The following is a 25,288-nucleotide window of genomic DNA, read 5'->3' as shown; positions in this document are numbered from 1 at the left end:
TATGAACAGGTGACCCCGGGGTCGGTGTGCTTCCCGGCACTCAGTAGCAGGAGCCCCTGGCGGGCCCGGCACTGCCCTGCACTCCAGGTGACACACGCGTCCACCATGTGTCGTGTCCCCAGCTGCCAGTGCGGCACAGAAATAAATCTTGTGCCTGCCGCTGCTGCTGCTGCTGCTGCGACGGCTACCGCGGACCCCCTCTTCGCGCTGCCGTCCCCCTGCCGGGCGTTTATTTCCCCACCTTCCCTACCTGCAGACGTCTGGGCAGAGGGGGCTGCGGGAGCCCGGGGGTGGGATGGGGGGAGCCCCGGGGAGGACAGCCCGACTGCACTGTCGGTCAAGGGTGTGAGGTCACAGGCTGAGGGGCCCAGCAGCCTCTGCAACGTGGTTGGTTGCAGGAGCTGGGGGTGTTGTTTGCAGCAGACTGAGGACAGTCAAGGAGGCGAGTCAGGTGACAGGCTAGGGTCCCCGTCTCCAGCTTGACCGCCGGGTCACCCAAGGTAGGGGCGCTCTGCAGGTGGGAAGACTGCACACTGTGACTTGAGCTCCGCAGCACCCCGAGCGCAGCCGACACGTGCCCGTGGGCTGAGGTGAGCACATCTGCGCTGCTCCTGGGGCCACCGGAGGCCCTGTGACCTGAGCCTTGCCTGGAAGGCCAGGGGCGAGGTGGGGATTGGGCAGTTGGGGTTGTGTTAGGCTCAGTGGACGTGAGGGGGCCAGAGCAGTTGTGGGCCAGCGGCTTGGCCCTAGCACAGGCCTGCCCTCACCCGATGGCACCTGTGTGCTGAGGGTACTCGTGCTTGCTGGTCACCTGCGGCATGCCAGGCACTGTGCCAGGCACACTTGTGAAAGGATCGAATAGATGCGCGTGGCCATTTGTCCTGGGTTCCAATCCTGGCTTTGCCGCTTGCGGGGCCTGGCCCTTGGCATGGCCATTCACCTTCTCCGCGCCTCCACGTCCACCTCCGCAGGGAGGGGTCACCCCAGCGCCCGCTGAGGGGACCAGTGGGTTCACTCATCCGCGTCACTTGGCACAGGGTAAGCGCTCCGTGAATGTCGGCAGCTCATATTTTATAAATGGGAAAAACGGGGCTCAGAGAGGCGAAGTAACCTCCCTAAGGTGGCACAGCCAGCTGCCGGGCTTCAGAGCTCCTCCCCGTGCCCGCTCCCATTTATCGTACTCACACCGCACCTGGGGTGGCTCCAGGACCGCAGAGCTCCATGTGACTAGTGCTGCTTACGTTGGCTCAGTTAACCTGGCCTCGCACGCAGTCCAGGGCGGGGGCACGGGGCAGGGGCGCCTCCGTGGGTACCAGCGGGGCAGGGGGGCGCCGAGGCCTGGCCCTGGGTGCAGGGGTGGGGGCGGGGGCTGCAGGACAGGGATGGACAGTGGAAGGCACGAGACTTGGGGGGCAGGTCGGAGCTGCTGTTGGAGACCAGGGGGAGGTGGCACCTGAGCGTGGCCTGGGTGTGGTCCCAGGAGTCACTGCCGGGATCCCTGCCCAGGGCAGCATGAGGCTCTGTGGATCCAGCTGCCCGTGAGGAGGGAGAGTGCCCCTGCCTGGGGTGGCCTGCGGGGGTGGGGGGGGGGGCGCTGGAAGTCCCCCGAGGACTCCAGGGCACAGCTGGCGAAGAGGGAGCAGCGGGTGGAGGCGGACGAGGACCCTTCTCTTTCCTGCGGTCTGTCCTGGGCCCCCCGCACAAGGCAGGTAGTGGCCTTCCGCCCAGGTAGTGATCCTGGAGTCCCGGGATCAAATCCTACATCGGGCTCCCTGCATGGAGCCTGCTTCTCCCTCTCTCTCTCTCTCCCTCTCTCTGTCTCTCATGAATAAATAAATAAAATCTAAAAAAAAAAAAAAACAAAAAAAAAAACCCGGTGTGGAAAAAAAACAAAAAGCAAAACCCGGTGTGTCTTAGAATCCGAAGTGCGTCTTTTGTAGACCGCACGCAGCCGGATCATGTTTCCGTGCCTCCTGCCAAGTTCTGCCCGTGGGGTAGTAGTAGGAGTCGATCTATAGTCAGTCACCGACACGGTAGGATTTAAATCTGCCATTTTGCTGTTTGTTTTCTGTGGGTCCTTTTTTTTTTTTCCCTTTTGCGCCTCGATTCCTGTGTGCTTGCGTTTTGTTTTTAGATAGATATTTTTTCCAGCATGCAATTTTGATTCCTTTGTTGTTTCTTTGACTGTTATATGTTTTTTGAATTATTTTCTTAGCAGTTGCCCCACTCCCCTGGGGATTCTAATCAACATCTTAACTTTAAAAGGTGTAGTTTGGATTGATACCAACTTAATTTCGATGCTGCGAGGAGGTCCACATAGCTCTGCTCCCTCTCTCTTCTCCTGCGCTATTATTATCATGCAAATTACCTCTGTGTATGTTGTAAGCCCTTCCACACTGCTTTATTATTATTGCTTTATTCACTTGTTACTATTTAGTGAGGCATCATTCTCCTACTTGCCTGTAAGTCAGTAGATGTTTCTTTTTTGTTTTCCTTTGAAAGTATTTGTCACAGTGGATGTTGTATCTCTGCTAAACCCTGGATTCCTTGGGGGGAGTTGCTATCGGCTGTGGATGGGCCGTACTTTCCTGGGTCTTTGTGTGTCTTAGAGTTTTCTGTTCAAAGCTAGACATTTAAAATGACGTCATAGGGCAGCCCGGGCGGCTCAGCGGTTTAGTGCCACCTTCAGCCCAGGGCCTGGTCCTGGAGACCCGGGATCGAGCCCCACGTCGGGCTCCCTGCAGGGAGCCTGCTTCTCCCTCTGCCTGTGTCTTTGTGTCTCTGTCTCTCTGTGTCTCTCATGAGTAAATAAAAATTAAAAAATAAATAAAAAATAAAATGACATCGTATGGCAACTCTGGAAATGAAGTTCTCCATCCCCTGGAGGGTTGAGTGTTGTTGCTCTTGTTGCTGCTGCCACTGCGTGTTTGCCTCGTGGCTTTCCTGGATGGATTCTGTAAGTCTGCATTCTTTATCGCGTGTGGCCATGAGGTCTCTGCTTGGCTCGCTTTGGGGTCAGCTAGTCATTGCGTAGAGATTTCCTTAAATGCCTCGAGCCGGCAGGTCTCCCAGTCTCTGCCGAGGGAACCTGTGTGCGTTTTGGGGTGCACGGTGCTCTGGCGGGACGTCGACAACCCCATCTCAGCCTTTGCTGTCTGCTTGTGCGGGGTCTCAGGGTCCTCCAGAAGTGAGACTGGGGCCATCCCAAGTGTTTCCTGGGAACGTACGGAGCCCTATATTCGTGTGGGTCCTTTTAGTCTCCCAGCGGTGTATCAACACATTTCAGTTTCCCATTTTCCAGTTTTTTCTTTCTAGCTTTATGGTCATCCTCTTGTTAGCTCCAACCAGTAATGCCCATTCAGGCAACTGCAATGTTAAAAAATGGCCTGTGATTGTTTTCAACAAATGCCCTGGGCATATGATTTTATCAGTGAGCAAGCTCTGAGTCAGATCAAATGAAGACAAGCCATGGGAATGGAGCTTTTCAGGGCACTGCCAGACAGGCCGGATAATGGCAATTTGGGGGTAGGGGGAGCTCCAATCTTCCTCTACACACCCCCCTCCCCCCCAGTGGCTGGCAGAGGCTGTTTTTCATAGCTATCATGATTGCTGGGCTGTTGGTTAAGGTAACTGTGGAGCTGGGGACAGGGAAAAGGGAATAGTGTAAGTTAAAACACCATAAAGCTTTCCTTTCTTACTGAAGAAGAAGGAAAAAACCAAAACAAATGCTTCTCGGATTATTGCAAGTCTGCAGTTAATTTCCAGATTTCAAAACAGCTGATTTTGACACTTTTTTGAGAGTGTTCTCATTGTTTGGAAGAGCAGATTTTCTGGGGTCCTTACTCTGCCTTTCTAGAAGTTGTCTGCCCAGCAGTGAGGTTCTGTGACCTCAGGAAGCATGTTACAGATGAGGTTTCATCAGCAGTAGCTTGACCTCCCTGAGCATGTTTCTTCATCTGAGAAGATGGGAGCAATCATCCCTAGCAGCTGGGGGTGCTATGGAAAGAAGGTTCTTTTTAGACCCTTCCCTTAGGAAAGGGGATGATGAAGGATCTCTGTTGTTTAATTTTGCACAGTGCTCAGCCCACGTTCTGGCATTTCATTGGTTTCTGGTCTTTTTCTGTGGTAAGGACAAAAAAATCCCGAGGGCCAGAAATGGTGTCCTTTTGACTAAAACACAAAGGGTTATTAGCAACAGACATGAATCGGAGACCGCTGGGGTCCCCATTTGGAATACTTAGGTGAAGAAATGATGGTGCATCTCCTTGAAGCTTAAGAGGAATTAAAAACGATGTTGATGAAGAATTTTTTTTTGCTGGGGATATAATGGCACACCCATTTTCCTAAAGTTGAGAAAAGAAGACTGCACGACGGCTTCTATATTGTTTGCCCTCAGCCCAGGAGGATGTGTTCCGTAGTTATTTGGAGGGAACAAGATAGAAAGCTCTAAGGGTTGCCTTTTGAAGTGGTGGGATTGTTGCTCATGCTTTCCTGCTTCTGTAGCCTCTTTAAAACAAAAAACAAAAAACAACTTTGTGACCTGCGACGGCGAGCAAGGCTAATTCCTACAATTAGCACATTACGAAATGGGCGAGTCGAAGAAGTAAGAAAGAAAATGAAGAGAGGTAGTTGGGAGTCTCCGAGATAAGGAGGGTTAGAGCTCTGGGAACATTTCCATTTCTTGTTTTGCGTTTCTGTTTTTGGTTCTCTGCAAGGTTAGGTGACCTGCCCAAGGTCACGTAGCTGAGCCCCATAGGGGGTGGAGCCAGGACCTGGGTCTTCCCTAATAGTTACGCCAGAGTAATTATGAACATAAAGCAGTCCCCTTGCAGCTGCCGGCCTGCTCCCCTTGCTGGTGGCATTCAGCACCGGACAGTGATGGACATTGGTGGTGACAGATTTAGGAGAGTCCGCCTGAGCGACCGTCCCTCTTGGCTTTTTCCGGGAAGGGTATCAAGGGCGATGCTCTGGTAGGACATGATTTCCTTCCTGTGGGGCTGGTAGAAAGCAGCTTTAATCGGTGGGCTTTCACCTCTGGGGACCCCATGGATTCCCGAACGGACCTCTTAGGCTCCAGAGACCCACCCAGTCTCCAGCCTCACACCAGGCTCAGAAGTGGGCGCCAAGCCCAGAGCCCTGCTCGTGTTCAGGCCGTGGCTCCTAGACCCCAGTTTGGGTGGCTCCGTAACGCTGATGCCGGGGCCTGCCCCCAGGGTCCTGGTGCTGTGGGTTGGGGCCGGGAATCTGCATTTTGATTGGCACCCCATGGGTTCCCGTGCACGGTTTGGGGCCATGCTTTGCGAAGTGGGCTAGGGAGCACTTGGCTCCTCAAAAGGAAGGGACATGGGATATTTTGCAGAAAGATGCAGGGGTGGCCCGGGGCTGGCTTGGGAGGAAGGGTGACCGCTGTTGGGACTTGCATGTGCTCAGGCCTGGGCTGTGTGTGTCGCGATGTGGGGGTTGCTTTCCCTGCGACAGATGAGGAAACCCGGGCTCAGTCAGGTGACCAGGATAACTGCAAGTCCAGCTTGAGGCCAGCCGGGGCCCAGCTCCCTGGATGTCAGCCCCGTCCTGTTGGCAGGGATGGCTTTCCCGCTCCCAGACCACCTGGCTCTTCCAGCAGACTGTCCTGGGAGCACTGTGTTGGGGGGGCAGGTTTTGGTGGGGGGAACTATGGGGGTGGCAGATTAGGTTTCCACTAACGTTTTTGAGGGCCCACTATGTGCCTCACGTCTGTGATGTTTCACGCCACCCGCGGTGCTCTGGGGAGGAAGCTCAGAACAGATGGGCATCTTGTGCTATTTCCAGCATCAACACGGCTGTTGCTGTGTGTACCTGGCGCTCCTTCGTCCGAGTTCAAGTGCTTGGCCAGGTTACTCCTTTTAGCCCTCACAGCCACCCCGGGCAGCAGGACCAATCTCACTCCCAAGTGACAGAGGGGAAACTGAGTCCCAGAGAGGACGTCTGTGACCTGAGCCCAGTGGTCTTCCCAGGCCATCCCTGGAAGGCCACCTTCCCCAGTGCAGCCTTCCTGCAGCCAGCATCTGAGGCTGGTCCTCAGGGCGCTCCGGAGGCTGAGGGGCCCACACCTGCGATAGCCGCAGAAACCAGGCTGGTCCTTGTTTCCCCCGGGGCTGAGCGGGGACAGCCCGTCCTGGCAGAGCTACTGCACCCCAGGCTGGGGCGGTCCTCTCCGTTGGACCTCCTTGGCCGAGGCTGTCTTCCCGCCCTGCACAAGCAGCTCCCAGCCACCAGGCCACTAATAAGACAGATGCAGGGCCGCTGTTGCACAGTCCAGGGCCATCCCTCATCCACAGACAGCTGGGCAGCTGCTTTAATTAAAAGGGCTCCATGGCTCTGGAGAGATGAATCGAGGCCAGCTTCTGTTTGTAAATGCTTCCTGCAGTGGGTACGGAGGTGTCTGGGCAGGCCTTTCTCCATGGGGCGGGTGTGCCCAGAGGGCCTCAGCAGGTGTGGAGCTCGGGGTCTGATCCCATACACGGTGGGTGGGGGGGGAGTCTTAGCAGGTGCAGAGCTCAGGTCTGGATCCCATGCACAGGCAGGGGTGGGGCAGGCCTCAGCAGGTGCAGATCGCAGGGCCTGATCCCATGCATAGGGAGGGGCTCAGTGGGGGTCTCAGCAGGTGCAGAGCTCAGGGCCTGATCCCATGCACAGGGAGGGGTGGGGCAGGGAGCTTGCTAGTTGAGATGGGACCCTGCACAGCTTCTCTAGGAGCTCTGTCATCACCCTTGACCTGGGGACGTTAGCGGCCCACCCTCGGGTTCTCCTTCACACCCTCGTGATCATCGTGCCTTCTGCGAACCGACAGTGAACTTCGAGCTTTTAGAACAGGGCTCCCCGCGGAGCACCGTCCTCACGCTCATCCTTATGCCATGGTCATTCCCGTGGTCACTGTCACCGTGGCCACCACTGCCGCAGGCTCCCCAGTGCCTGACACCTGCTAGGTGCTCAGCAACCACCTGTTGCTTGGATGGAGTTAAAGTGCCCACCTGTGCCGGACACTGGGGATGCAGAAATGGAAGACAGATCCATTTCATCTTCCGAGATACGAAGGAAGGCGATGTCCCCACCAGGGACTGTGACAGTCTGTTCCTATAAAGGCAGGTGTACGCCCTGATGTCCGAGCCCTCGGCCTGCCTCCTGTCCACCTCAGGAATACCTCCCCTTCTCCCCGCCCCAGCCTCCTTCCCTGCTCGGCGCCAGCGCCCACGCCCCTCGGCCAGCCAGGCTCCCCACTTCCATCCTCCCCTGGGACACTGGACCTCACCCTGGCAGCAGGGGGGCATGGGGCCAGAGCTCTGGGGCAGGCAGGGGTCTGGATGCAGATCCCCACTTTGCCAGGTGGTCAGCTGAGTGACCAAACCTCAGTTCCCTTGTTTGAATTATGGGCGTAGTAATTGTACCCACTGTGGGCACTTTGGGGTCTCGGACGGTGCCTGGCGCACAGCTGACATCGTTATGTTCTTAATGGTTTTGTTTTAGTTTAGTCATTGTTTTCACAAATTTGTACTGAGGCTCTACTACGTACAGGATGCTGGGGGCTCCGTATGGCTGTGAATAAATAACCAGGATCTAGAGTGTTCCGTGCCAGGCACTGCATGCCTGACCCTGCCCGCAGACCCCTGCCCACCCCTGCTTCTGGGGTCTGCATGCAGCAGAGCAAGATGCAGGTGGTGACCCAGGCAGGGACCAGCAGGGCTGCCCCGGGTCCCTGGCCAGCGTGTCGGCGTCGGTGGCTTCCGCCTGTCCACAGATGGCTCCTAGGCCCTGGGACAAAGGCTCTGAAAGTTTCTGACAAAACACGGGTCCCACACACCCCAGGAGGGGGGCCCCTCACTGAGGAACCCAGGGCAAGCCTGGCCTGCCTGGCGAACTTATTTAGAAACTACCTTCTGCCCCTCCACCCGAGGAGGCTGTTCCCTCAAACTTTCCATCCCGTGCATAACGATGCCAGGTGGAGAGACACCACAGGGGACCTTCCTTGTCCAGCCGTTTGGCAAGCAGCCTCTTCCCATGTGCCAGGCACGGCTCCTGAAACAGGTGGGGGTCAGAGCTCGCCCTTGAGGTGCTCCTGCTGGCCTGGGGGGCGGGGATGGATGGCCCCCCAGTGCAGATAACCAAGGCGGCTTCTACAGTGGGCCCTTTGCAGGGGACAGGCAGGCATGGGAGGCCTCAAGGGATGGCTGGTGACGGTGGACTTGCTGTCCTCGTGATCTGCAGGCCCTGCAGGGAGTGAGGGCGACAGGCACAGGGGCAGACCGCTGGCACATGGACACAGGTGCCTCTTGCTGAGAGGAGGAGGCCTTGTCAGTACTGGACAGGCTTGGCAAACGCGCGGCCTGCACCCCATTCACGTGCACCTGAATACCTGCCTTTCAGAGAAGGGGAAGGTCAGGCCCCCCCATCCCTTCCCAGGCCTCTCTCCCTCAAAGCAGTAACCTGCTGGAGCTCCCTGGCAGCTCCCCGCCCTCCTCGGGGTCTCCATCGCCCTCTGACCTCTCAGGCAAGCCCTGCTTCCTTGTCGATGGCATTTCCCTGGTCCCACGGGCCATTTGAGCTTGAGACCACCAGCCTGAGGGAGCCAAGAAGCAGGAGCGCTTTGACTCTGCACCGTGGGTCCCCAAGGCTGAGGGAAAAGGAGGTGATCCTGCAGGCAGGCTGTGTGTGGAGCAGAGGAGGGGTCTTCAAGGCCCGCAGTGCAGCATGTGCAGACATCCCGAGGCGTAAGGCAGAAGAAATAAGAGTCGTGTGCACCTGCGACGAGCTCACTGACAGCATTTACGGGGCATCTTGGAAATGGAAAGGCAAAAATCAGAGCACCTGGGGGTCCAGGGAGAGGACCCTGATATTAGGAGGCCCATGCCTGGTATGTGTGTCCATGATCTCGAACACTCCCAGCAAGCCCCGGGGAAAGGACAGACCAGGAGCAGGATGCCGAAGCCCGAGCTGAAGTCGCACAGATGAACCGGAGTCGGGTCTGCCTTGAAGCCTGGGTTTTTCCACTCACTCTGCCTTGAGACCGGGGGACACCTCGGGTTACTCTTGTATGAGGGAGGGCTGGGCAGTGTGCGCACGCACATGTGTGCACTTGCGTGTGCGGCTCTTGCAGGGGCCGGAGGCAGCATTTTTAAAAGAGCTTGACACAGGATGGTTTTGTGGCAATTGAGGATCGTCCACCTAATAGCTGTATGTCCTTGGGCAAGTGACTTGGCTGAAATAATTAATCCTTGCAGCTTCAAGAGGCTGGCACTGTTGTTGTTCTTGATTTGCCAACAAGGAAACCGAGGGCAGAAAGGCTGGGTGCCAGGCATTGTTCTGCGCTTTCATAAGCACACACGTTTAATGCGTGTTTACTGTTAAAAATTAGGCAAGTGGGGGACTGGGGCTCCTAATGCTCTTCAGTTTTATCTTGCTCCTTTTAAAGTTATTCTTCACCACAGTGTGTCCAGGGCCACAGATTCAGGTTTGTGTGTGAGTCTGTGCACATCTCTGCATGCATGTGTGTCTGTGTGCATGTCTGTGTACACGCACACATCTGTGCATCTGTGTGTGACTCTGTGAATGTGTCTGAATCTGTGAATGTGTGTGCACATCTGTGTCTGTGTGCATGTTTCTGCATCTGCAGGTGTGTGTGTGCACGTCTGTGTGTGAATCTATGAACGTCTGTGTGTGCACATCTCTGCATGTCTGCATCTGCAGGTGTGTATGTGCACGTCTATATGTGTGAATCTGTGAATGTCTCTTGGTGTGTGTGCACATCTCGCATCTGCAGGTATATGTACGTGCATGCCTCTGGGTCTGCGTGTGTCTGTGAGTCTGTGTGCACGCCTCTGCATCTTTGTGCACACACACCTCTGCATCTGTGCACATGTGTGTACATGTCTCTGCATCTGTGTCCAAATATGTGTGTGCCCACACACGTGCACAGGGCCTGGGATCCTGTTTCCTCTCCCGTGAGACGGACGTGACTGTCCCAGTGCTGACCCCTGGCCGAGTGAGGACAGTGCACACGGGCTGTGTGGCTGCCCCCCCAGTGAGGCCTGTCTCTGGGTCTGGGGGGTGAGGTCAGTCCGCACATACCAGCTTCTGGGGTTCGGCCTCCAAGCTGGTAAGTGGTAACGTCTCCGAAGTTCTTACGGTGAGGGAGCCACGCAGCACGTGCTGTCCCTGAGCTCAGGGACTCAGTGCAGCACAAGTGACTTTTCCTCTCCACGCTCTGCGTGGTCACTCTGTCCTCCAGAGACCCTGAGGCCCCTGCATCTCCAGGGAGAGCAGGAGAGGAGGGGAAGGGAGGGGGAGAGACGCTCAGAGTGAGAGACTCAGGAGGCCGGTGTTTGTGGGCGGCAGGAACCCTGCTGCTGGCACTGAGTCACCAAGGCCACAGGCCGCGTCCCCTCGCAGGGCCAGCACGGGCCAGCCGTGAGCATGGGGGTGGGAATCCTCCCGCTTCTGCTGCTCTTTGACACAATGAGCATCTCTCAGCACTTGGGGCCCCGGAAGCGAGTTCGCAGCCATCAGGCTCCCACAAGTGTGGAGCGGGAACCAAGTTCCGATCTGCCAGCAGGGACGGGCCTAAGACAAGGCCTGGTGGCGTCGCCAGGCCTTGGACCCCTGTCGGCGCTGCTGTGCCCTGGCTTCTCTGTCGGCCCTTCCTGTGCAGCGGGAGCTCTGATAGCCATGCAGAGTCCCAGGCCCCCAGCAGTCCCCCAACCCCCCGACCCGGGACCTGCACTGTCCTAAGATCCCCGGCCGTCCGATCCCCATGAACACCCAGGTCAGGACGCCGTGGTGGAGAAGCCGCAGATGCAACACCCCCTGCTTCATCTAGCTGCTTAGGCGACCCGGAGGCATGGACGTTGGTAGGCGACCGTGTTCAGCTCCGGCTGTGCACCCTGGCCTTTGCTCCCCAGGGCCCATTGGCGCCTGAATTGTGCCCATTTCACAGATAAGGGACGAGGGTGTTGGTGTCAGGCCCTGTGATGCCGTGTCACCTGGGTCTCTGTGCGTCCAGAGCTCCTCTGGAGATTCGGGGTAAGGAGGAGAGCCCTGTCTCGGAGGTGGTGGCACGTGTGCGGGGGGCCCTTGAAGAGCACGGGGCCCTGTCCCACGGAGGACAGTCCGCCTCGACCTGCCGGCCTGCGGGCCGGGAGTAACTTGGCCTCCCAGGCTCTGCGGGTCCCCCGACCCCGTTCCGTCCACTGTGAACGGCGTGAACCCCGCGGGCTCCCTCCCTCTCCTGCACTCCAGGCCGAGTTAGTTCTGGAAGTCAGTCTCCATCAGACCGAGGCCGTACTCGTTACCACTTGATGAGCAGGTGTCAGGCCCTGCTGGGCCTCACGTGTCCTTAATCCTGCTGCAAACTTTCAAAAGTCAGCCAAGTTTTATGTACTTTTTCCTATGAACTTCAGTTTTTAGTTGTGGGTTAGTTTTGCCGCCTTTGCTTCTAGTGTCTTTTTCGGGGAGAGGATCTTGTACTGTGGGTGAGGGGAAGAGGAGGGACGACCAGCAGAGGGGAGAGCTCTTCCTCGGGGGGTGGGGGTGGAGGCTCGCAGGAGGCGGGAAAGAAAAGGCAGGTTTCCGGCATGTTCTGGAAGGCGCAGGCACCACTGTCCCCATGGTGGGGTCAGGGGCCTGCAGTGGGAGCCCAGGTCGGGGAGGTAAGGGACGCCTCACCCCCCCGTCCCCCCCTGCCCCGCGGCACCTGCCAGGGCGGCCTCTCCCCCAGGACGAGCGAGCAGTAAGCCACTTGGCTCAGTTCCTGGCCCAGGCGACGCCCGCAGTCACGGTGATGGTGGTCAGGGCTCCGCGTTAGAGGGTTTCCCTGTCGTCAGTGCTGATGCGGACTTGTGGGGAGCCGCTGGGCACAAGGGCGGGTTCCCTGGCTCTGGGGTCCCAGGGCGACGGGGCTGCAGCAGGCCTGGGGCCCAGTGCCCGCCAGAGGGCGCCCGTGCTTCTCCCGTCGCTGCCGGCTGTCTGCGGTGCGGGCCCCAGGGAGGGCCCGACGGTGGGAGGACAGGGGGACAGGGAGGGACGGCGGCCTCCAGCCATCCCAGCCCTAGACACGCCTCCCTGCCCCGTGGCAGAGGCGCCTCTGTGGAAGCCAAGTGGTCTGGGGGCGCAGGGCCGTGCCCCTGTGGTCCAGGCCTGGGGTGCTGACCTTGACCTCGTCCTGCCCTGGGTGCCTACAGCGTCGGGGCTGGGAGCCCTGCAAGATGGGTGCCTTGCCAGCTCGTGACAGGAGAGCGCCGGCTGGACCACAGCCTGCCCCTGGCCGCCTCCAGCCTGGTCCTCCCGGCCGGTGGAAGGGCGCTGCTGGGCAGACCCGGCCTCTGGACCCTGCTCCAGGCCCTTTGCCCTGAATCTCCCCCCCTCCCCCAGGGGCTGTGCTCTCAGGGCTGCATCCTGGGCCCTCCTGTCAGCAGAGGTGTCCTGTGGCTGCTGCAGGGCTAACGTCCCTCACGTCCACCCAGAGGCCCAAGGGGGGGGTTGGGTAAGGGAGCCCAGCGAGCCGTGGGTGCTGACCGGGGGGTGGTCCTCTGGTCAGCCGGTGTTAAGGCTGCATCCTCACCCCACCCACCCCCAGTAGGAAGGACGGTGCTGCTGCCGAGAGCCTGGGCTTCTCCGGAGTGGCCTTAGTCTCCCCCACCCCGCCCCCGAGGCCCCAGGACCCCGGTCAGCTCAGCGCCTCCTCCCAGAAACCCCACAAGACCCCCAGGCTCCCCCCTCCTCCCTCCCTCCCTCCCTCCCTCCTTTCCCCCTTTCCCCCATCCCTCCCTCATCCTCAGGGACAAAGCAGGGAGAGTCTTGCTTTTCATGTCTTCAGTCCAGCAGCATTTAGTAGATTCACAGGACTGGGCAACCACCACCTGCGTCTAGTTCCAGGACCCTTGTATCCTCACCCCAGAGAAAACCCCCGGACCCAGCAGGCAGCCCCTCCATCCTCTTCCCTCCCCAGCCTCGCAGGACCTGCTGCCTGCCTCCGTGGATTTGCCTGTTCTGGGCACTTCCTATAACAGGCTCCTGCGGTATGTGTCCGTGGTATCTGGCGTCTTTCCCTTTGCACGATCTTTCCTTCTGTGTATCAGAATACGCTCCCTCTTCGAGGCCGAGTAATATTCCACGGCAGGGAGGACGGGCCCACACGTTGCATGTCCGTTCATCCACAGGCGAACATTTGGGTTGTCTCTCCCTCTTGGCTGTTGTGAACGTGGGTGTACAAGCATTTGAATACTTATTGTTAACCCTTGGGGCTACAGACCTAGGAGTAGAACTGCTAAAAATAATTTTTAAGGAGATGTATTTCTTCGTGGCTTGGGTCTGTGCTGAGCGCAGAGTAAGCTGCCAAGCAAACCCCGCCTCTCGCTGTTCTACTGATGTCCCAGTGGGCACGCGGTCGGCGACAGGGCCGCCGGGATGCACCTGCACCCCTGAGGGCTCCCTGATGCCCGCCTTGCAGGGCCACTGTGGGGACTAGAGGGGACGCACACACGGTTCCCCGGGCCGCGTCCTCATTCATAAATTGGGATAATGCTGCTCGTTGCACTGGCTCCTCGTAATGAGAAGGAACCCGGGGGGCAGAGGCGCAGCCGCAGAGCTGGGAGGAGGCACCGCAGAGCCTGGGCCGGGGTTTCTGGGCACCCGCGGTCCGAGGGGTGCCCCTGAGGGGTGACCACAGACCAGCGAGAAGATGAAATGTCCACTTGGCAGAGGTGCGGGAGCGGGCGCAGGTGGACGTGCTGAGTGTGCAGGCGCCCGGGGGTCCACACCCAGCCCCCCGCGTCTGGCCTGCCCAGCCTCACACCGGACAGAAGGGCAGGGAGGCCCGTCATGAGCTCTTATCGGAAATTCATGCCTTGTGAACTTGTATGTTGTTCAAAAATAAATTTTTAGACGTAAGATGAAGGGAAACCCAAAGGGAGCCATTTGGGAAATTAATAATTTTAAAAGCCTATGAGAGAATTGTTCTTTTCATTCAGTGAAACCCTAAATCTGCTGATTTTCCTCCACAGAACACAGGGTGCCAAACCCGTGAATAAGCAAGTCACCGGGGCCTCTGCTCGTGGCTCCAAGAAGGGCTGAGGGCTTGGGATTTGGCAGCCTGGGGCCCTGGGTAGAGAGTCTCAGTGTTCTCATCTGTGAAGTGGGTTCGCGTGTTCTGGAGCAGAGTTCCCCACGGGGATTGTAGGAGGGGCCTCAGTCTACCCAGGAAGACCATGCCCACTTGGGTATGGGGGGCAGGGCTGGCTTCGGCCCACTTGGGGAGGCGCCCCTAGGGACGATGGCACCTCTCGCTGCCTTGGTTTGTGCATCTGTGAAGTGGAATGGCCAGCGTCTGCTGCCCCGGCGGACTCGGCCCTGGAGGGAGGGTGGTGAGCAGTGGCGTGTGGCATGTGGCAGGGCTCTCAAAACTTCACTTGTTCCCCCGTCTCCCGTTTCCCGCCTCTCCTCCTTTCCCCCACTTCTGGAGCATCATGACCTCTGTTTTAGACAAACAGATGGTCTATTTTGTTTAGACATTTTAAAACGTGGCACAGGGGCAGCCCGGGTGGCCCAGCGGTTCAGTGCCGCCTTTGGCCCAGGGCATGACCCTGGAGACCCAGGATCGAGTCCCACATCGGGTTCCCTGCATGGAGCCTGCTCCTCCCTCTGCCTGGGTCTCTGCCTCTCTCTCTCTCTCTCTCTCTCTCTCTCTCATGAATAAATAAATAAAATCTTATGTGGCACAGGTGGCTCAGAGGGGCGCCTGGGCAGCTCCATCAGTGACCTTCGGCTCAGGTCATGATCTCAGGGTCTTGGGATCGAGCCCCACTTAGCGGAGGGCTCCCTACTTAGCGGGGAATCTGCTTTTCCATCCCCCTCTGCTCGTCCCTCCCTTCAAATAAATAAATCTTTAAAAAAAATTAAATGCCTCATCAGACATCAGTTAGATTCCACATTTAAAGAAATTCATATTTCTAGCTTCTCCTTAAAAATCAGGAGGTTGGGTCACCTTTGCCTGTGGCCGGGCTGGGGTGCATCTTTTTCAGAGGTCCAGATTGTGCCCCCCGCCCCAGCCACCTTCCCCACCCACCCGGCTCCCCGCAGAGGGATGTGAGGTGCTTGTAAGAGAGGCCACGTCAGGTGCGGGGCGTGCGAATTGCGGAGGGCTGTGTTATCCGTGCAAAACTATTCTTGGTGATTTGTGGTCAGGTGTAGAGCAGGGTAAGTGTCAATCACTTGCAGTCAAAGCGCTGGCTGAGGCCAAAAGACTTACTGGGGAGCAGACTGGACCGTGAGTAGGGCTGACTCGATGCTGGGCTCAGGCCCAGGGGTGGAACGACACATCCTGTCTCTCGGGTCAGGGAGTTCTCCGAGGTTGTGCTCATCCTCGTGGTGCTGAAATGACTTCAGTGGCTCCGGACGTCACACCCCAGCAGAAAAGAGCAGAAAAGGACTCGTTGGTTCAGTGCGTGGCTGGCAACCCAGTCAGAACCTACAAGCAGCATCGTTCCCTCTCGGGGGGTTGAAACCAAGCCCGTGTGGTGGCCCCCAGTTGTGTGACACTGCAAGAGGGACGGCCCTGCCCGGGGCGGGTGCGACAAGGGGCATCCCTCTCAGGTGAACGTGGAGCAGCATTGTCGTATCTGGAAGGGACTGCTTGGCCGTGCAGTCCCCGTTGCGGAGAGCGAGCCCTGGCTTCGGGGGTCTGGGCGGCCTTCCCCAGGTCACGGTCGGCAGGTGGCAGACGGAGCCAGACGCCGACCTGAGGACTTACTGATGCTGCCAAGGGACCTCCTGCAGACCCTTCCTGCCCACTCTCCGCCTCTCTGTCCCCGACAGACCCCATGAGTCATTTTCCTCTTTGGTGTTTGCAGACACCTGGGTCTTAATAATCACGCAGAGCTCGTTCGGGGGCTCGAGCGAGGCCAGCGCCGTGGGAGGGTGGATGAGTGGGATGCTTGCGGTGCAACCGAGTGAGGAGCCGGCCAGGAAGCGCGAGGGGCCGAGGGCAGCTCCCCTCCCCGGCACCTCCCTGCTCAAAGCCACCCTGACTCATTCTTTAATGGGAAGTGTGCCTATTTTAATTCCTATCGGCACAAAATCCTTGTGTGTCCTTTATAAATATTTCATCCTGTTCCAGCAGCGAGGTCCCACTGCCCAGTCCCTGTGTAGCCACCTCCGTCCCCGTGCAGGGCTGGTCGGTCCCCAGCACCTGGCTGTGATGGCCGCTGCTGCTCACCCGAATGAGGGTGCCTGGGGAGGGGGGTGACCACTCAGCGTCCCCAAGGGCCAGCCTGGTCCACCCCGCTGCAGTGTCCTGGCATGGGAATTCAAAGCTAGGTCACTGTCCTCTGGCCAGGCGATGAGGGCAGGCTTCGGGGAGGGGCACCCCACAGCAGGGAAGCCTTGCCAACCTTGAAGTGCTGGGTAGGCAGGCCTGGGAAAGTCACTTAGGCCAGCTGTTGACGGGCCTTAGATCCCCAGGGAGCCAGAGGGAGCCACAGACAGCTCTTGAGCACCGGCGTGCCAGGAGCGAGGCTGGTCTGTGACCTACGGTGCCCGGCTGCCTTACTTACTCTTCACAGTGGACAGAGTCTGCTGGACACTCAGAGCATCTTTAATGAAATGCTGCTCAGTGGAGGAGCCAGGTCTGGGAAACTTCTCATATTTAGTGAACTTCTGGAAAGTCTGGGAGCAGCCGGCGAGGAAGGAGGAGCACGAGGCATCTTCCAAGGGAGGGCTGCCTTCTAGCCGCAGCTAGTTCTTCAGGGAGCCCCAGACCCAACAGAAATGATTAGTTTTATTAGGCTCCTTCCCTGTGTCTCTCGCCTCCGGAAGGCTGGAGCCTGCTCATCTTGTTACCTAGCCGCAGCCGGGGGATGCAGGCCTCTTCTCCGCAAGCCTCTCCTAGGACAGGTCAGGGAGGCGGGCTAAGTATACTGAAGGGGCCATGGAGGGAGACTGGATGAGCTGGTGTCCTGGGCTCCGCTGCGGCGGCCTCGCGATTGGCCGGGGCTTCCAGGCGGTGCCTGGACCCAGAGATCATTTGCACGGTGATGCATCCCTCTAGGTTCTGAGTGCCTCCCCCGTGCTGTACTCTGAGATCGCAGAGGTGAGTCAGGAGTGGGCAGTACTGTCCCTAGAGCCCACGGTCTGGCCAGGAGACAGTGGGAGGAGGGAGGAGAGGACCCCGGGCAATGACCCGGCCCACGGTGGCCTCAGCTGTGACTCCAGCAGGGAAGCCAGTGTCCATGGGTGAGAGAGGAGCGCAGTCGGGAGGGGGGGCGGTGCTGCCCTGGAAGCCCCCCAGCCCCCACTCTGGGTTTGGGGGTGGGAGCTGGCACAGAGCGAGCAGGCTGCTGGGGCCTTCCGTCAGGCCCAGGCCCAGCTGGCTGAGGACCCGCAAGGGCACCTGGGCGCTAGAAAGCCTGCACCCAGCATCTGAATGCCAGCCTGGGGTGGGGGCTCAGCTCCAGCGGGAGGCCCTGCTTCTCATTCCAGCTTCATCTCTCTCTGCTCCCTGTCCTTGGCCCCATTTCACAGATGGGGACACTGAGGCATCCTTCTGGGAAGCCCAAGAGTGGCAGAGCAGAGTCCTCACAGCTTTTCAGAGTGGGGCTTTGGAAGGGTGGCCCCATGTCTTGCAGGGCGGCTGCAGGCTGGCCGCCTCTCCCTTTCTCAGCCTCCTGCTCCACATGGGGCCCGTGAATGGAGGGACTCCGCGGAGGTCACATGGCGGCCACCCGGAGGCATCCATCCGGGACAGCCTGGTTTCAGTATCTCTTCTGTGCCCTGTGCATGCCTCCTGAACCCTGCATAAATTGTTTTTAGACATCGCTTTCCCAAAAGGATGAATTATTCATTTCCAGTGGTGGAAGGGCAACCGGTATAGTCCTCTGTGGGATTCCTGAGGTTATGTGGCCTCTGCGGGACTGGGAGGTGGAGGAGGAACTGGCCCTGGTGCCTGGGGAGCCTGGGGACGTAGAGGGAAAACCGGGACAGAGATGGAGCTCGTGAGCTCCCAGGACTGATCCCAAGTGGGGGCTGGGGGATGAGAGAAGGAGAACAGACCCCCTCAGCCTGGGGGTCCTCTGTGGCCTTGACACCCATGCCCTCAGCCTCTAAGGCCCCCCCTTGTGCCGGGCACTGAGGGAGGCCCTGGCCATGGGCTGGCTGGCTGCCTGGAGCCCCTTGGGAGATTTGGGGGAAGTCAGTCCCTGTGGGTCCCCCATGACGAGCAAAGGTCGTCAGAATTGGTGAATATGGCTCCCAACCCAGGGAAGCCAGAGTGCATTCATTCATTCATTCATTCACATTTGAAAAAAAAAAAACAGTCTGAGCTGGTACACTGGTTCTGTGAGAACATTGGAGATTTGTACCTTGTTGCCTTGGGAAGGAAGGAAGGCTTTCCACGATCTGGCACATGCACATTTTGTTCTTTCTCATCTTACACCTGTAGCTTGCAGATACTGTGTAGCCTAGTGAGTCATAAATATGTGCAATCCGTGCAGCATATACATAAATGTGTGCACATCCTGTGCCTTGAGTGTTCTCTGCATGCACACACACACACGGTCTGCGGAGACAAAGTCTGTTGGTGAATGCGGGTCTGCTCTGGGCATGTCGTGTATGCTTTTACGTACTGGTAGATCTGTGGTGTGTGTGCCTGCGTGTTCCAAGTCCGGGTGTTCCCCGACCCACACGTACATACTGTTCGTGAGGTTCCAAGTGTAGGCCATACGTCTTCTGCACAGAGCACCTGCAGACGCTACATCTGTGTATTACACACATGGCTTATGTATTACCTGGTCGTAGACACGATGTGTGTGGACCTGTCCACCTACGGTGCCTGGAGCGTTGTAGCAGCAGAGACGGTGAGCAGATCCAGGGGAGACTACGCATAGCGTATCAGTAGGGCCTGTGCAGGAAGCAGCACTCTCAATCAGTGGGCTATTTATAGACTCTTCTGGAAAGTGTGGGTCGGGTGGAGGGAAGGCGTGGCATTCTGGACGAGCCGTGATGGAGAGCTGGGAATAGTTACTGGAAGTGTAGAGAGTAGCTTTATGCTGTGAACCTGCTGGCAGAGGCGGCCTGTGACCAAGGTCCTCCCCTTCCTCCCTTCCTCTGACCTCCTGACCCACTAACTGGAAACCAGAGAGCAGGGTGGAGATGGGTGCGTCCGGTTGGGGAAATCGATGATGGCCTGCCTGGCTGCCTCTTTCCCGGAAGCATTGCGTGTTCAGCAACTTGTCTCTCACCGTAGTGGGAATAGTCCTGTGCCCAAACCACGGGGCCCTAGGAGATGCATTAATGTGGAAGGCCCTGAACGTTGGTGGCGTTCGTCTCCCACACTCTTACTGAGGCCTGTTCCCACTGTAACGTGGCGGTGAGATACACCGTGGGGTGTTGGAATGATGAAGTCCTTCCATTCTGCAGTGTGACAGATGGCCGGAAACCCAACACGCCCCGACACGGGGTCTGCAGACGTACTGCTGTCCGGGCCACATGAGGAAACTGCTGCTGACAGGAATGGGTGGATCTGGGCACCCCAGGTGCAATTTTTTTTTTTTTTGATTCAGCAAATGCTGTGTTGGCTTCCTCCAGTAAATATATCCCATCCGGAGCCATTAACTAATATTACCGCCTTAGTAAGTCTCCAGCAGTCTACTGTTTTCCCACCATCCATCTGGCTTTTGTGTCAGCTACGCAGGTGAGCTATCTAGAGGTAGAGTGGGATTCCCACCCCTGCATTTTGTATAAATATAAACCCACTTGTTTACCGAGACGTGCTTCATTCTTTCCTGAAGACCTAAGTCTCCATCTGGTATCATTTACCTCTAGGAAGAACTTCCTTTAGTAATTATGCTCTGTAGATCTACTGGTAACACGCTTTCTTTAATGTAAAAATGTATCTTGACTTCATTCTTAAAGGATATTTCCTGTGGATGGACAATTCCAGGTTAACAGTCTTTTTTTTTTTTTTTCTAAGCCCCTTAAAGATGTTATTCTAGTGTTTTCAGGCTCCCAATGTTCATGATTAGAAGGAAGACGTATTCAAAAGTGTTCTCTATGTGAGGTCTTGTTTCTCTCTGGCTGCCTACAAGATTTTTCTCTGGTTTTCAGCAGTTTGATGTGTGGTGGTCTTTGTGTTTATCCTACTTGGAGGTCCCTGGGATTCTGGAATCTATAAGCTTGTGTCTTTCACCAAATTTGGTTAATTTTGGCTATTTCTTCAGAGTTTTTAGGTCTTATTCTCTCTTTTGCTCCTGGGATGCCTTTCTTCAGGTCGGATTTCTCGATTGGTTGCTCTCCCCATCAGCCTTTGGTTTCCCCATTCTATCCTTTCTGGCCTGACTCCAACTTTGTCATTTCATTTTCCCTCTTTTGCAAAGAATATGGGGTTTTTGAGGGGCTGGAGCTCAGTACTGGTTCAGTGGGATTGATGGTCAGAGAGGATGAACACAAGGCATCCTGGAAGCAAACAAATGGTGTCATTTCTCTACTGAGAATATGACCCCTGGGGTAGGTAGGACATGGCATGAATTCCTGCCAGGGGAGGGAGATAGACCATAAGTGATAAAGTCCTGGTAGAGAGGTGTGAGCTTGAGCAGTCAGATGATGTTTCTTGTGGGAGACAGGGGGCAGGGGAGGTCTTGGGGGGTCTGGTTGGTCCCTACTGAGTACCAGGCCCTGTACTAGGGGCTGTCTGACTCAGCAGGTCTGCACAATCCCACCTGAAAATTATTATGATCCCATGTAACAGATGAAGAAACCAGGGCACCAGACCACCCCTCCCAGCCCTGGATAATACAGCTGGTGAAAGGACTAGGAGCCCATGAGCATACGGCTCAGGGTAACATCAGGGAAGCCATTTTTGAGGGGGGGGATTTGAGATGTAGGAAGGCTGTGTTCATCCTCCAAGCTCTCAGTCCAAATGCTGCCCATGATTCAGGTTTTTTTTTTTTTTCTTCCTTTTTCTGGACGGTATTAGTTTCAGAACTTGAACCTGCTGAGTCTTGCGTTCTTTCTGCCATATTGTGTAGACCGTATCCTGACTCTGATATGAATAACAAGTAGCTGAATGGCACCTGGCAGGTAACTTTACCCTTTCAGCACCCCATCCTCATTCTGAACACGAGGAAATACAGAATCGGCTTTGCACAACGGATGTAGGGGATTAACGAAGTGACGTGCTGTGAAGTTGCACAAAGAGTATCAAAAGCACTTACCCGTGCACGGTTCTTGAAAGATTATTTGCTCCCTCTTTCCTGGGAAGCCCAGAGTCACACAGTGGCACAACCGTATTCCTTCATTTATTAATCTTCTACAGGCTAGGTGTTACTCTAGGGGTGGGGGATCCAGCAGTGAACAAAACAGGTACAAGTCTTTGCCCTCCTGGTGTTTGTATTACACTGTGCAGTTACTCCTCTGGATTCAAAACTCTCTGCTTTTGAGCCTCGTTCTTGGTGCCCAAAAGCTCTGGGTTCAAATCCCACCTCTGAAGAAATCAAGGTGTCCTACTGTTAGGTAACCAGAGCTCAGTGTTCTTGTTGTATCAGACTCATCATGCCTGGTTTGTAGGGTTGTTAGGTGGTCAGAGTGAGGATCTGTGGGATGAGGACTCCGCCCAGAGCCTGGTCTACAACAGTAATGTTGGTCCACAGTGGCCATACTTCATTTTGTCCTTTGGCCTCACTACTCTCACAGCCTTATTAGTGAGGATGCTGCTTTTTCTTTTTAAAAAAACTTTGTTTTGCTCTAAAAACAACAAAATGCTCCCTGCCCCCCTCCTCTGAACTGCCCCAAAGAGCACCTCTCCCATCCCTAAATTTCAAAGGACACCTCCCTGATTCTTCCTTTTCCCTCCTCCCTCCAGGATGCAGGCATGCTCTAGCCTCCATCCCAATCGAAGTGCCCGCACTCCCTTCCCAACCCCAACCTCAAGTGACATTTCTTCACTGGCTCTCCCTCCCGGGTTATGGGCCTGCCCCAGCCCCTTCCTCCCTGAAATGCCAAGTGCAACCCCACCCCAGACCTCAGGGGACCTCTCCTCACTCCTTCTCCCTGTTTTCTCACCCCTCCCCTCAGGTTATGGGCACGCTGCCCCCGGCACCGACGCGGGCAAGGCCTTCTGCATGTTCTACGCGGTGCTGGGCATCCCGCTGACGCTGGTCATGTTCCAGAGCCTGGGCGAGCGGATGAACACCTTTGTGCGCTACTTGCTGAAGCGCATCAAGAAGTGCTGCGGGATGCGCAACACGGAGGTGTCCATGGAGAACATGGTGACCGTGGGCTTCTTCTCCTGCATGGGGACGCTGTGCATCGGGGCGGCTGCCTTCTCCCAGTGCGAGGAGTGGAGCTTCTTTCACGCCTACTACTACTGCTTCATCACGTTGACTACCATTGGGTTTGGGGACTACGTGGCGCTGCAGACCAAGGGCGCCCTGCAAAAGAAGCCACTGTACGTGGCCTTTAGCTTTATGTATATCCTGGTGGGGCTGACTGTCATCGGGGCCTTCCTCAACCTGGTGGTCCTCAGGTTCTTGACCATGAACAGCGAGGACGAGCGGCGGGATGCCGAGGAGAGGGCGTCCCTTGCCGGAAACCGCAACAGCATGGTCATTCACATCCCCGAGGAGGCACGCCAGGGCCGGCCCCGGTACAAGGCGGACGCCCCGGACCTGCAGTCCGTGTGCTCTTGCACCTGCTACCGCCCGCAGGATTACGGAGGCCGCCCGGTGGCCCAGCAGAACTCCTTCAGCGCCAAGCTCGCCCCCCACTACTTCCACTCCATCTCGTACAAGATCGAGGAGATCTCACCAAGCACATTGAAAAACAGCCTCTTCCCGTCCCCCATCAGCTCCATCTCCCCCGGGTTACACAGCTTTACCGACAACCACAGGCTGATGAGACGGCGGAAGTCCATTTAGGGTGCGGGGCGGGCGGCGTAGGCAGAAAGAGTCACTTGTCCTGTTTGACCTCGAGTTCCACTGGCCCACCTCGTTTGTTCTTTCTTATTATTAGTATCCTTTACTGTTGTCCTCATTATCTATTATTTTCTTTCCTTTTTTCCTCCCCTCCCCCCACCCCATGGTTTCCTTCCTTCCTCCCCGCCCCTCCTGGCGAGACAGAGCAGGCCACAGGGAAAAAGAAAGGCCCGTCCTCCTCTGAAACTCGCGTCTGAGCATGAAGCATGGATTTCTTCCTTCCTTCCCAGCGAAGTATGCCTTACATTTCTCCGCAGCCTGCCCCATCTCTGGGGTGGCCTTCCCAGGACAGGTGTGAGACCGAGACCACCAGGCAGAGCTGAGAGGATACCCAACCCAAAGTTGCACACCAGGCTGCCAGCCGGCGAGTGCCCACCCACGTGCTGTCTGACCTAACTCCTCTCTCTCCTCCCCAAAGCGGTGGGTGGCTGTGTGTGTGTGTGTGCGTGCGTGCACGGACTGTGTGTGAGTGAGGGAGTACACATGCCCGTGTGCTTCCGTGTGTGTGTGTGTGTGTGCGTGCACCGTGTGGCAAAACGGAAAGTATCAGGTATTCACGGTTTTCTTTTCCATGACACAGTTCTGTTGATAACCTGCTTTCAGCGGCTTCCAAACAAAATGGGGAAAACCAAACCCACGAGGTTTTTGATTTATCATTCTGCCAAACCAAGCATGTTCCATAAGCGGTCTTCTCTCCCAGACGTGTCATGACCATATTTTTTAAATGCTAGGTTCTAAATTATATTAACTTCTTTTTAGGGGGGTGGGTGGGAAAGAGGACATGGATCATTTTAGCTTGCCAGTTCAAAAATTTTTTAGAAGCATGCACTTTGTTAAACTGGTATGCATTATCAACGCAAGAAAACAAAACTAGCAATGGAATAATCCAAAGCCAGTAATAATATTAATTTATTAAAGGATTTATTTTTAATCATCTGCAGTTCTAACAATTTACCGTGCAACTGGAAGTGTCAGGGGAAACTGGAAAATTGTTGGAACCACAGAGTATTTTGTTACTTCCCTCTTATTTATAGAAGGATGGAAGCGGTGGTGGTAGTGGTGGCGGTTTGTGCAGCGTCTACCTGCATAAATAAGAATTGTGGTTTGGGATGCTTGGATGAGAATGGGTATTAGGTGGATGTGGTTTATTTTCCTAATAAAAAATGACAGGGCATTCCTTGTTTAAAAAATATATATACGTATTTCAAGAAAGACAGTCTCTAATTGCATTTGATTTGTAAATAAGGGCAAGTCTGTGTTGGTCTCAGGAAGCGTTTAGAGGCAAGGAGCGGTGTCTTGGCCTGCTGGGAACGTGTCAATCTCAGGGGACAACTTTCCTGAGAAGTGGAGAAATTCCTCCCTGTGGTCCCTTTGGACGACCCACAAGGAAGGCCTGTTAATCTCCTAGGGGAGGGCAAGTCTATAGAATTGGGCACACTGGGGGTCTTTTCAGTGACCCGAATAAAGAAAAATCTGGAATCCAAATTCCCAGAGGGGACCTTCAACTTCGCTCGTCACCACCCCTATCTTTTCTAGAATTCACTCACCTTCCCATGTCTTTTTCATGAAGGGAATGGTCATGACTCTTGGATAGAAAAGGGCTTTGGCCCAGAAGGAGCAGCGGGAGCCCCCGTGAGATCTCCCGGAGTGGAGGATCCGCTGCCTAGAAAGAGGAGGTCTGAGGGATTCCTGAGAGGATAAGCCACCTAGATGCCACCAGCCCCAAGCATTTGGGCCATTGGAGTGAAACACAGCAGTCCAGACTCCTCTGGAGGGGCAGGCACTGTAGTGTCACATCCCATGTTGACAGTGGCCTCTGCATCCAGGACACAGGGCCTGGGAAAGGGGTCCGAGAACCACGGTTCTCAACCTTCACGGTTGTCTTGGTTCACTCATTTAAAAACAAAAACAAAAAAAACTTTAGGGCTCTAAAACCTGGCCAGAGAATAGATTTTTTTTTTTTCCTCGTGGAAGAAATTCTTCATTATTGAGGGATCATAGGTATGAAAATACTAGTCCACCTTTGCAGAGTGCCTCCTGCTTTGGAGGAGAATGCTTGCGATCGGTGTGAGGTTTCTCATGAACATCTTTGTAAGATTTGTCCTCAAATGGGGTGTATGACAATCTTTGATCTGTAAGGGAAACTGAGGCACAAGGTGGCTGGTTTGCTCAGTGTTGCAGAGCTGGTCCTGGCCCGAGAAGCTGGCTCCAGCACACCGTGGCCTCTGCCTTCAGCCTTCAGCTGAGGCCACCTGCTTCTCTCTGCCCACAAGTGGGTGCACCAGGAGTCAGAAGAGCCC

General features: G+C 56.1%; 1 protein-coding gene across 1 annotated transcript in view; it reads left to right on the top strand.

Annotated features, from left to right (window-relative positions):
* Positions 1-24,200, top strand: part of KCNK9 (potassium two pore domain channel subfamily K member 9) — a 75,904-nt gene extending 51,704 nt beyond the window's left edge. Inside the window, exon 2 of the mRNA XM_072774631.1 lies at positions 22,090-24,200. Within this exon, the coding sequence (XP_072630732.1) occupies positions 22,090-22,931 (842 nt within the window). The 3' untranslated portion in view covers positions 22,932-24,200. The remainder of the gene's footprint in view (positions 1-22,089) is intronic.
* The last annotated feature ends 1,088 nt before the right edge of the window (positions 24,201-25,288 follow it).

Source organism: Canis lupus, chromosome 14 (genome assembly GCF_048164855.1).
Source record: "Canis lupus baileyi chromosome 14, mCanLup2.hap1, whole genome shotgun sequence".
NCBI classification, from domain to species: Eukaryota; Metazoa; Chordata; class Mammalia; order Carnivora; family Canidae; genus Canis; species Canis lupus.
This window is presented reverse-complemented; position numbering and strand designations above follow the sequence as displayed.